This window comes from Lactuca virosa, chromosome 8 (genome assembly GCF_052849685.1).
Source record: "Lactuca virosa cultivar CGN04683 chromosome 8, Lactuca_virosa_CGN04683_v6, whole genome shotgun sequence".
NCBI lineage: Eukaryota > Viridiplantae > Streptophyta > Magnoliopsida > Asterales > Asteraceae > Lactuca > Lactuca virosa.
The window spans coordinates 35,730,536-35,743,040 of NC_136433.1; the positions used below are offsets into that span (position 1 = coordinate 35,730,536).

Here is a 12,505-nt window from a genome sequence, read left to right on the forward strand (position 1 = left end):
TTGTTATTTAGTATGTTAGACATTCCATTGGTTGTCAATTACGTTTGACTATATTACCTCGTGACGACAAAATAACGAATAAATTCATCATTATCATCAAAACTATAAGAAAGTACATAACCTAATGTAATCTATAAATAAAATATTGTAATTTTGATGAAGGAACGAGGCCCACCAAGCCTAACTATGATTGATTAAGACAGCATGCCTTTGACAAAATCAAAGGAACGATCGACAACCACAATCATCATGTCTTTATCAAATGTTTGGTGGCATTATGACACTTAACAACTCTTTAACTGGTTCATAGTATTCTCCTGCCATCTTTAGTTTCTTCTTAATCTTCTAATCCCCAAGTGGAAGAGATTGATCGATGGGTAATAGTTTGCTTGATGAAGAGTGTGATTACTTGTTTAAAATGGTTTTGGTAGGGGATTCAGCCGTAGGGAAATCAAATCTTCTGTCAAGGTTTGCTAAAGATGAGTTTCATCTTGATTCTAAGCCAACAATCGGGGTTGAATTTGCTTATCGGAATATTAAGGTTGGAGATAAGTTGGCCAAAGCACAAATATGGGACACTGCTGGGCAAGAAAGGTGCATATGATCACTTTCCTAATTTCTTGCTTTTCTAAATTTAGTTTAAACATCAAAGCGATATAATACATCTTATAATACATATGCAGTAGATCAGTATAGCAATACATATGATAGTAGATTTAACGAAGTGTTTTTTAGTTTAGTGATCTTTATAAATATTTACAAACTTTTAAAAGAATCCATATCGTGGAGCCTGATTATATAATAAACAAGGAAAATTTGTGAGATTCGGAATATAGTAAAAAAACTTGTTAAATATGCTCCGAAAACTGTCGCTAAAAAGTGTTGCATGCAAGCTGTCAAAGCTTCCTTGGTTCTTAAGGTTGCGTTCTTTACGACAAATTAGAGCCTAGAGGTTAATTAGAGTTTTATTAGGACTCATAGAATAATATATATAGGACTGTTACAATTTACATTATTGTTTTAATTAGGACTAGGATCAGCAGGTTTGTGTGTTTGACGTTTTAACCTTTTTTTTTTTTTAATTTTTTTTTAATCTATGTCTTACCATTCACAATTATCGATCGAGAACCTTTGTAACCCTACATCACAAGAGTTAACATAATTTTTTTTTCCACTTTATATTTTGGTGTTCATTGTGATTGTCATTGTGATTTGTGTTTCTTATCATATGACAAGTTGTGTTCTACTTCAACGTTATTAATTTGTTTGTATGTGGTTGTTCGGCGTTAATAATTTTTATAACAAGTAGTATCAAAATGTTCTAGATTAATATACATTTGTTTAGAAAAAATAGTCGTTTTTTTTCCTGAACATAAGGGTCTTTTTTCTTGGCCGCATCTTCCTTTTGATTGACCTTTTTAAAGCTAGGCGGTGTACACACCATGCACAATGCATGATAGTGATGTGGCAGCCTCTCCACGACGTGCACACCTCATGGTGCGGTGGTGATATGGCAGTTGACAACGTGGATGTGCTTGGCTTCAACCACATATATTATTTCTTATTTTCTCTTCCTTCGTCCTTCACTTTTCTTAATGGACAATCCACTATGGCATGATGTGAAGGCATCATTGTGGTGGCCCTGAGGGTGGCGGTATGAAGCGTTGCCAATATATATACCGAAACTGTGAAGTTTTGTTAAATATGCACTGAAAACTGTCGCTTAAGGGTGTTGTAAGCTATCAAACCTTCATTGTTTCCTAAGTACTAAGACTATGTTCGGAAAATTAGCTGAAAAGCTAGTTGATAGCTCAAAAGCTAGCTAGTAGCTGAAAACTAGTTGCTAGCTTATAAGCTAGCCGACGAAAAATGGAATTTGGTACAAACTAGCTGATAAGCTAGTTGAAAGATATAAAATGATATAAAGGTTATTTAAAAGAATATGTTTTTATAATTAACTAGATTATGACCCGCGTTAAACGCGGGGAACATAAATTAAATACATATCACATTAATATGTGACTTTGTCTTAGGTTGAATTTTAATAAAAAAAATATTAGTTACTGTAACACCCATAAAATCCAAGCTAATTTAAAACTTTTTAAACAATCCAAAACCATTAGTTATTACAAAACTTGTTTTCAAAAGGTATAATATCAGAGTATCCCAGAAACGTAAACATAAATATGAGGAGCTGTACGATCATGCCTTCGCCTTGCCGCGATCCCCTGATGTACCTGAAACAATAAACTGAAACTGTAAGCCCGAGACTTAGTGAGTTCCCCAAAATACCGATACACTGCACATAATACATATACAAATAACAGCATGTACTGGGTCCACAACTTTACAAATTGGGATACCCCTGGGCCCACAGTGTGAGTCTGGATTGCCTACCGGGCCCACATCTCACATCTGGATTGCCACCGAGCCCACAGTACGAGTCTGGATTGCCTACCGGGCCCACAACTCGTATCTGGAATGCTCCTAGGGTTTGTTGGTCACCGCACGAAGCAGTACATCCTCAACCCATCCCACATAATATATCAACATATAACATAACTACTGAGCATGCAGATAATCATATAACAACACAGGTAGTCCTACCGATCTACCTAACTGGCATAATCACTAGCATGCAGCGCTAACTCATACTCAACATTTAACACTGCTAGGATAACATATCCAATGGGGTGGCCTTGGTGCCTTAGACCCCTTAGTATAGTGAGGATAACTCACCTCGCAAGTAGTGCTGAAAATGATAGGCTCAAACTCTCGACTCACCAACACGAACTCCACCACCTATAGTTACCATAAAACCCTTTTTCCATAAATTTCCAAATTACCAAAATGCCCCCAGAGGTCAACTGGTCAACCCTTGGTTAAAGTCAAAGTCCACAGTCAAAGTCAACAGTCCATGTTGACCCGAATCGTCGAGTGTAGTTCACCGACTCGTCGAGTCCTTCCTGAACTTCGAGAAGTCGTGAAATCCTTGGTTGAATCGTCGAGTTTCCCTATAACTCGCCGAGTTCATGCGTGTCCAAAGGTTGGGAAAAACCCTAGCCGACTCGCCGAGTCATTAGACTGACTCGCCGAGCCCAAGGCAATCTTCATCGGACTCGCCGAGTTGTTCATCAACTCGTCGAGTTCATGACCATCTTCATATGACTCGCCAAGTCGACCTTGCGACTCGCCGAGTCCCTTCAATCCTTCATCCATACAGATGCTTTTTAAGCCATGCTAAGGCCCCATATTGTAGATCCAGCTTCCCAAGGCATGTTTATCACGTAAAGTTGCAAACTTTACGTGCATGCAAGGTGATAATGACCTAAAACAAGCTAAAAAAGGGGTTCTTAGGCAAAAGAGCTTCACCAACATGCTAAAGACTGAGACTTTATGATGATAAGGGCCAAGATGAGCCTAGATCTGAAGTTGCAACTTCAGATCTTGGTTCATCACTCGAAATGCAACATCAAATGCCCAAAATGGTTCCAAAACTCAATATAGAAAGGGGTTTAACTAGGAGAAGCTCAAAGTGATGACTTGATACCTCCAAATGGTGATAAACTGAGGTAGACTTCAGATCCCCAACTGATCCTTGTTCAAAGCTTCTTGGTCTTCAAACCTTTCCTCACCAAAATCCCTCTTCCAAGCTAAAAAGCACACCAATATAGAGCACAACACGAATTAGGGTTTCTGAATTCGAGGGGAGCAGTAAGAGAGGCTAAGGGGGGGATAAGTGATCCTTAAATAGGGTGCAAAACCCCGAAATTTAGGGTTTCATCTGCCAACTCCTACTCGTCGAGTCCCTTATTGGACTCGGCGAGTAGGTCACTAAAACACGCGGGCCAACCCGCTGCAACTCGACGAGTAGGGCAATCAACTCGTCGAGTAGACCTTGAAAACAAGAAAATTCTTATATTAATTCAATACCTGACAATCAGGGCGTTACAATTCTCCCCCACTTGAACTAGACTTCGCCCTCAAAGTCTGCCGCGGCGAATAGCTCCGGATAGTGCTCCCGCATCTATGCCTCTGGCTCCCAAGTCCACTCGGATCCTCTCCGATGCTTCCACTGTACCTTTACCAAAGGTACCTCCTTGTTCCGTAGAACCTTCGTCTTCCTTTCCACAATGGCCACGGGCCTCTCCACATAATTCAGGTGCTCATCGACCTGAATATCATCCAACGATACTACTGCCTCCTAATCCATAATGCATTTTCGCAATTGCGAAACGTAAAAAGTGTGGTGGATCCGACTAAGCTCCTCCGGTAGCTCTAGTCTATAAGCCACCTTGCCAACCCTGGCAATGATTCTGAACGACCCGATGTAACGGGGACCCAATTTCCCTCTCTTCCTGAAGCGAATCACCCCCTTCCAGGGTGAGACTTTCAGGAGTACCATATCGCCCACCTGAAACTCCAACTCAGATCGGCGTCTGTCAACGTAACTCTTTTGTCGACTCTGGGAGGTCTGCAGTCGCTGCCTAATCTGCTGAATCTTCTCGGTAGTTTGCAAGACTACCTCTGTCCGCCCCATCACCCTGTGTCCGACCTCACCCCAACAAACTGGGGTGCGACATCTCCGTCCATACAACAGCTCGAAAGGGCGGGGCGCCAATGTTGGAATGATAGCTGTTGTGGTAGGCGAACTCTGCAAGCGGTAGGTGGGAATCCTAGCTCCCACCGAAGTCAATGACACACGCCCTCAACATGTCCTCGAGGGTCTGAATGGTCCGCTCGCTCTGACCGTCTGTCTGGGGGTGAAATGTTGTGCTGAAATGCAACCGCGTGCCCAGTTCCTCGTGGAACTTCTGCCAGAAGTGGGAGGTAAATCTAACATCCTGGTCGGAAACAATGGAGACCGGAACCCCATGGCGAGCAATGATCTCGCGGACATATATGTCAGCTAACTTCTCGACCGATGAACTCTCCCGTATTGCCAAGAAATGGGCACTCTTGGTCAATCGATCCACGATGACCCATATAGCATCAAACCCCTTCGCCGTTCTCGGCAACTTGGTAATAAAATCCATCGTGATATGTTCCCATTTCCACATGGGAATCTCCAGGGGCTGCAGTTTGCCATGCGGCCTCTGATGCTCGGTCTTGACCATCCTACAAGTCAATCACCTCTCGACGTACCAAGCGATTTCTCACTTCATGTACGGTCACCAGTAGCTCAAACTCAAATCCCGGTACATCTTGGTGGCCCCCGGGTGAATACAGAAATGAGACTTATGAGCCTCCTCCATGACTGTCTGTCTGACCCCACCAGACATCGGAACCCATACCCGACCGCATCGGGTTAATAATCCCCGACTATCCTGCACAAACCGGGTGTTTTCACCCCTGATCCTCTCCAGCTTCTAGTTCTCTGGCCGCATGCCCTCGGCCTGAGCATCTCTGATCAGACTCACAAGCTGAGAATCCACCGCTATCCTCATACATCTCGCTGGGGTGGAAGACCCAGCTGACTTGGAACAACATATATGTCTTTGTTCATGCAAGTTGAAGTGTAACAATAAAAAACTTCTTTATCCTGCTTTTGGTCCATTCCACTAGCTTTGTCATCATGCATTAAAACGACTTTTATGACTTTCTCTTGACAAACATAGGTCAACACATTAAAAAATCGATATAAATGGTATAATTTTGTTTCTGTAACTAAATTAATGAAACTAATATGCTTAAGTAGATTGATTAACTTTTTTCATGACCTCACAACAAGAACACAGTAATAACAAATAATAAGAACATAGTAAGTGCAAGAAATTAAAAAAGAATAAGGAGAACAGAGTAAAGTAATAGCTTGGAAAAAAGAATTGGAGAAAAAGATTGCTCAAGAAGAACACTGTAAATCATAGGACTCAATCCAAAATCGTAAGAATAACCACTTCAGTGTAATCGTATATATATCGTGTTTTTGAATAAGGAAATTATTATCTTCTAAAAAAAATTGGGATCCTAAGATATCATCTTGGAGATTTTCGGCTATTCATCTGGAAAAAAAGAAAGATATCAGCTATATTAATTCAAAACTTCAAATTAATTGACTTTCTTATTTAATCAGTTTTAAAATTCAAACAATTATTTCAAATTGATTCATTTTACGTGTGATATACTGGGAGATAAATTATGAATAATAATATTGACTTTAATTTTGACTCTTAAATATTTTCTATAAATAAGGGAGTTAAATTAGGAACAATATTAATTAGAGAAACTGATATCATGTATATAAATAGAATGATATGTTTCAATTGATAAAATAATTACCGATTTTAAAGATTCTATAATTATTACAGATTCTATAATTAAATGTAATTGTGTTTGAGTTTTATTTGGGAAAGATGATGTCAGCAGTTTGATCTAAGGGTGGAAAACATAGAATTAAAACACAATCAAGGGCCCTGATTGCTTCATTGGTGAATTAAGGGTTCTCTATTAATAATATTTAAAGATTAGGAGTATATTTAGGAAATTTTCAAAAAGCTCCTGAAAAGCTACTCAAAGTAGATTTTTTAAAAAACTAGCTTATCAACTATTTTTTGGTTTGCCAAACATGACAATTTATAAAAATCTCAAAAAATCAGTTCGCTTATCAGCTACCTATGGTGCACCAAACGCAACTTAAAGATGCGTTTTTTATAAAAAATTATAGGTTAGACTTTGTTAAGACTCCTTCTAGACTAGTATATATATACAGGGCTATTAAATAATTGTTTTAATTATCTCGGTCTTCCCGTTTATACAACATCGATCAAGCGTTTGTAACCCTTCATTACGAGAATTAATATAGTGTTCTTTTCATATGTTTTTTTTTCTTAATTCCTGGTTTTCCACCTTATATCATGGTGTTCATTGTGATCGTGATTCGCTTTCTTGATCGTATGACAAGTTGTATTTAACGTTACTAAGTTGTTCGTATGCGATCGTTATGCGTTTATAATTTTTATAACAAAACTAATGCTCAATTCGTTAATAAGTTGGATATATTTATGTTAAGTCTTGAAGCTGGAAAATCAATATATTAATAATTTATACTACATTTTTAGAAGTATAAAAATGATAATATATATATATATATATATATATATATATATATATATATATATATATATATAGGGCTAAGTTATAATGTGGATGGACAACTATTGTGCGGACATGTGGACAAATGCTATTCTATGAGAATTAGTAAGAGAATAGGTTGTTTGCTAATGTGAATACGTTCAACCTTACACAAATATCGTCATTTTCATGCATTCTCACTAATTCTTATTTATTTTTGTTCTCACACATCGTTTTTTACTTATTTTTATTCTTATAGAATACGACTCAATAAACATTATTACAACATTTTAACAGAATGAGAATAAAAAAAAATAAAAAAAAATCTATAATAACCTTATAGAAGATTTAATTAGTGAGAATGCGTGATAATGACAACAGTTATGTAAGATTGAACGTATTCACATTATCAAACAACATATTTTCTTTGTCATTCTCACAGAATATCACTGTCCACACGTCCGCACAATAGATGTCAATCCACATTTGAACCTAACTATATATATATATATATATATATATATATATATATATATATATATATATATATATAATAGTCATTGTCCATCATATCATGTGATTGGTACGCATGTGATGGATGCTCGTATTCTATGCAGACACTCACATGAACATATCAATATGTTGCTTTGTTACACTTTCTTGGTGCTATATCTTTACTGTTTGGTTAAAATCGAAATATCCAATCGGACAATTTAGATTAGACTATTTGGTTCGAATATTCAGATTTTTGGATTGATGTTAAGCTAAATCAAATTATTATTTTTTGCTTTAGGATTGGTTTTGGTTTATAAAATAAAAATCGAATAGTCCAAAAAAACCGAATAACATCTTATTATTTATTTTTAATATATATCTTTAATCATTTATAAATTTACTAAATTATTTTTTAATTATTAGAAACTTTTATCCGATATAATATATTAATATGTACTTCTTATCAAAAGTTTTTTGTCAATGAAATATTAAAACTATAATCGATTTTTCTTAATAGTTGTTTATCAATTATAATTCATAATTAAAATGTTTTTTATATACTTTTATAGAGTTGACTTATATTTAGGTTATATATTTTTTAAAATGTATCTCCTCTTAAAAACCGAATTGTAAAAACCGATCCAACTGAATGTAATTTAGTTGGATCGGATCAGATTTGAATTTAGTTTGAACTATTTGGATCCATGTTTTAAAAACCGAAATCTATTTGGATTTACTTGATCGGATCGAGTCAAACTGATCCATGAACACCCTAACTACCTTTACCTTGAATATCATTAATTTATTATATTGTTTTTATTGCATTTAGCCGTTGATGAAAAAAAAACCGTTAGTATATTGTGTATTTTTTTTACACTTAGGGACTTGGCCATTAATAAACTGTAAATTTATATACAACTATATTTCAAAAAATTAATATACTTTATGGTCCCAACATTATTAATCTAATCTATAACTTATTTTAATTGTATATAAAATTAGTAAAAATAGTTAACAGATTATAATTATCTTCATTGTAGATTCAGGGCAATAACAAGCTCATATTATCGTGGAGCATTAGGTGCTATGCTGGTCTATGACATTACACGAAGGGGAACTTTTAAGAACTTGAAGAAATGGTTACATGAGCTTAGAGAATATGGAAATCGTGATATGGTTATTGTTCTTATTGGAAATAAATCTGATTTGGTTGAATCAAGAGAAGTTGAAGCTGAAGAAGGTCAAAGTCTTGCCCAGCTAGAGGATTTATGCTTTCTTGAAACATCTGCAAAAGAGAATTTGAATGTAGAAGATGCATTTCTCCAAATGATCACAAAAATCTTCGAAATTGCAAGTCAAAAAAGCCTTGAAGCCAAGGAAAATGACGCAACGAAGAAAGTTGTTGATGCTAGAAAAGAAATAATCTATGTTGTTGATGAAGTGACTGCCACTAAACAAACAAGTTGTTGTACAAGTTAGGAAAGACTGCTTTGTTCATTTTGACCTTCAAGGTCATACATGAGTCATGACGTTAAAAATGAACTGAACTTTATGAATTAGTAAAAAGATGAATGGTTATGTTAATAAAAAATATCGTTATAAAACCAAAAAAATAATGTTGGTTTATAATATTCTTTGTTGTCTAACCATTGAAGCAATCTTGGCAAAACTCATAAGTAGAGAGTGTAATTTTAATATTCTTCACACACACACACACACTAAGACCCATGTATGTACTTGTATCGCATGGTGCGGTTAGTACTGATGAATTTTATAGAAAACAAAATACTAAAATGCGGAAAACAATTAACACTTAATAGGTATATGCATCCTATAAAAGATCTATGTCATACACCTTAATAGCAACATACAATGAACAAATAAACCTAGTATAATTCGAAATTACCAAGTGTAGAGTTACATACCTCTTGAATTGTTGTAGTAAACAAATCACTTCAATCTCTTTGTAGTGTAGGTCTTGAAAAGCTTAGCACCAAAAGGATGTTGCCTCTAATGGCTCATACCCAAACCCTAGAACTAGAAGACAAGAGGAGAGATGAGATAGGAGATTTTCGGCCAGAGAATCCTTCAAGGAAAAGTATGAACGAATTTTAGGACCCAAGGGGTTCTATTTATAGTTTAGGTAATTTAGGGACAAAACAAGATTTGAATGATTAAATAATATATTTAATCACAATTCAAATCCTTTCCTTATTTACAACCAGGAGGCTTCTGGAAACCTTAGAAACCCTCATAATTTCGTTCACCCCTATATGGGTTCTAGAATTTTTTTCCTTACTCAGTTATGGACAATTATAATTCAACTTTTGGACCTTTAATTAATTTCAATTAACCCCGCATTAATTTAAGATTAATTCTGAGTAATAATTAATTAATTCTAATTGACTTCATATTAATTTATTAATCATAATAAATTAACAAATCAATTTTTCTATTTCCAATTAATATATTAATCATATAATATATTAATAAATCATTTCCTCATAATTTTCAACTAGTTTATGTAACATCCCGATGATGAGGTAATTTCGATTTTAACCATATGTATGAAGAAATATTGCTTTTTGGCCCCTGTGCATGAGAAGGATTGCAAAATGGCCCATAATGGCATTTTGGTAATTTGGCCGAGGCTTAGTATGCTGGGCATACGCTTCGTACAGAGGCGTACATGCGAGAGCTTTGTACGCAAGGCATACATCGTGTACGCCTAGCGTAAGTACGAGGGTTTCAAACCCTAAAATTTAGGTTTCAGACCCTATTTAAACATATTTTTGGCCCCAAGACCTTCACCCCCATCAACCTCCACCTAAAAATCATCCCTCTAGCTAACCCTAAGTGTGAAGAATGCACCTTGAGCTCATTTGTGTGTTTTGGTGGTGTTCTTGAAGAAGAAGAAGAAGGTGGTAGAAAGACATTGGAGCTTAGAAGGAATTTGGATATGAGATTCTCACCTTGCTAGAAACCTTAAGGAGGTAAAAAGCTCCTAGCATGATCATCTTTTCTTATAGATATAAATATTCCTTCATTTAGGGCATTTTTGGTCCCAACCTTTGTGATTCTTGAGCATGGCATGCTCTTGATCAAATAAGTCGTCCTTTCAGACCCAATGAGGGGTCTTGAGTTATAAAAATGAGATCTTGATGCTTAGTTCTTCCCCATGCATGCTCTATAAGGTCTTTAGGTGTTAAGAAGTTAGGATTGTTTGTATTAAGCACTTAATGGGCATGCAAAGTCATAAAGTTCGAAACTTTATGATTCTTAGTGGTATTTTGGCCTTGGATCTGCATTTGGACATGAAAAGTCGAAGTATTAAGCTCTTAAGTGATTAAGAAGGACACATGTGCGTACCAAATGGTATGCTAAGCGTACGCAAGCTGAGCCCCGATGCCTCGGACCACGAGTACACCTCGCGTCCATCCGAAGTACGCCCCAAGTACGAGGCCTGAGTTGAATCAGCTGGGTTGACTCGGCTAGATTGACTTGGTGGATTTTGCTGATTTTGACCGGTTTTGACGAAGGGTATTTTAGGTATTTTGAGATGTTAATTGAGATTAGATCCTTGGTTTTGGTTAGGTGATCGTTGAGTCGATTTTTCGGAACAAAGATTTATTCAGCTTGCATTTTGACTGAGAGGTGAGTTTTCCTCACTATACTTGCGGGTCGAAGGCTCCAATACCGGCCTATCAGATTATGTATCCTGTTATAGGATGTTGCTATGCTGTAGTGATCTGTTAAGATCTGCATGTTTATCTGTTTGCTGGTATATGTTTATCTGTTATGCATATGTCGACATAGTATGGTTGGGTTGAGGTTGTACTGCTTTGTGCGGTAGCCAACAAACCCGGGAGCAATACAGACATAAGCTGTGGGCCTGAGGGCAAGCCAAAGTTATGCTGTGGGCTCGGGAGAAATCAAAATATGAGCTAAGGGCCCGATAGGCATGCTATACTCATACTGTGGGCTCAGGGGTAATCCAGTCTTTTAGCTGTGTACCCAATATATGTTGTTATATGTATATATGTGTTGGTACTTTGGGGGAACTCACTAAGATTTGACTTACAATTTTTAGTTTATCATTTTAGGTACTTCTGAGGATCGTGGGAAAGCAAAGACGTGATCGTACACATCTTCATGTCACTGGGTCTTGGGAAAACTATGATTTGAAATAATGCTTTTGAAACGATGACTCTTTTTGTAAACAATGTTTATTAATGGTTGATTTTGAAAATTTTAAATTTCATTGAGAGTTGGAGTGTTACAAGTTGGTATTAGAGCCTTGGTTTGAGAGAATTGGATGAACATTCGTGTGAATCCAGACTCAAACTAGGGAACTGCAAAAGTTTTTTTAAACTGATTTTCAAAATTGTTTTCAAAAGTAACCAAGGAAGGATGCGATGTGTACGATCAACCGGAGCAAGAAAGTATACCCCAAGTTACCTACACTATTATTTTATATTATGTTTATATTAGAACAACATGCTAGTGTTAGGTTAGGGATCTTCAGGAATTGCATTATAGAATTGCCTGATAATTGATGCCTGATAGCCTATGATTCTTTCTTGTATGGAATTGACATCATTACTGTAGTTGTTTAGTGTATGCATCATAGTTGTACATAACTAAGATTCTATAGCCTGAATGTTTGGTTTAGCCTTATTTCTCTTTCTTGTTTGATGAAGGGCTTAGGGTAGAATCAAGTATTCGACTGTCTATATGATCCAGTGTTATGTATGATTTGCATACACGAGTGCTGCAGGCTTGGTGGAAGGTTCATGGATGGGTTATGTGTAAGAAGTCGACCAGTTGAGGAATGTCTAGCCTTCTCTAGGGAGTGAGAATAGGATGTATGTGTATTCTAGTGTGTGCTGTTAGGGTCGTTGTGATGATCTTCTGAGACAAATACGGGTAGACATGGAAG

The 12,505-nt window shown here is 36.5% G+C and overlaps 1 protein-coding gene across 2 annotated transcripts; it reads left to right on the forward strand.

The window, feature by feature from the left end:
- Positions 1-229: 229 nt before the first annotated feature.
- LOC145132858 (ras-related protein RABA6b-like) lies at positions 230-9,197 on the forward strand. Of its 2 annotated transcripts, none has more exons than XM_079067800.1 (2): positions 230-594; positions 8,613-9,197. In XM_079067800.1, the coding sequence occupies exons 1-2, from the start codon at positions 374-376 to the stop codon at positions 9,043-9,045; spliced, it is 654 nt and encodes a 217-aa protein (XP_078923926.1). In that variant the 5' UTR covers positions 230-373; the 3' UTR covers positions 9,046-9,197. The 2 variants fall into 2 exon arrangements, with proteins under 2 accessions (XP_078923926.1, XP_078923925.1); XM_079067799.1 differs by having other exon boundaries at positions 237-594; positions 8,607-9,197.
- Positions 9,198-12,505: the final 3,308 nt, after the last annotated feature.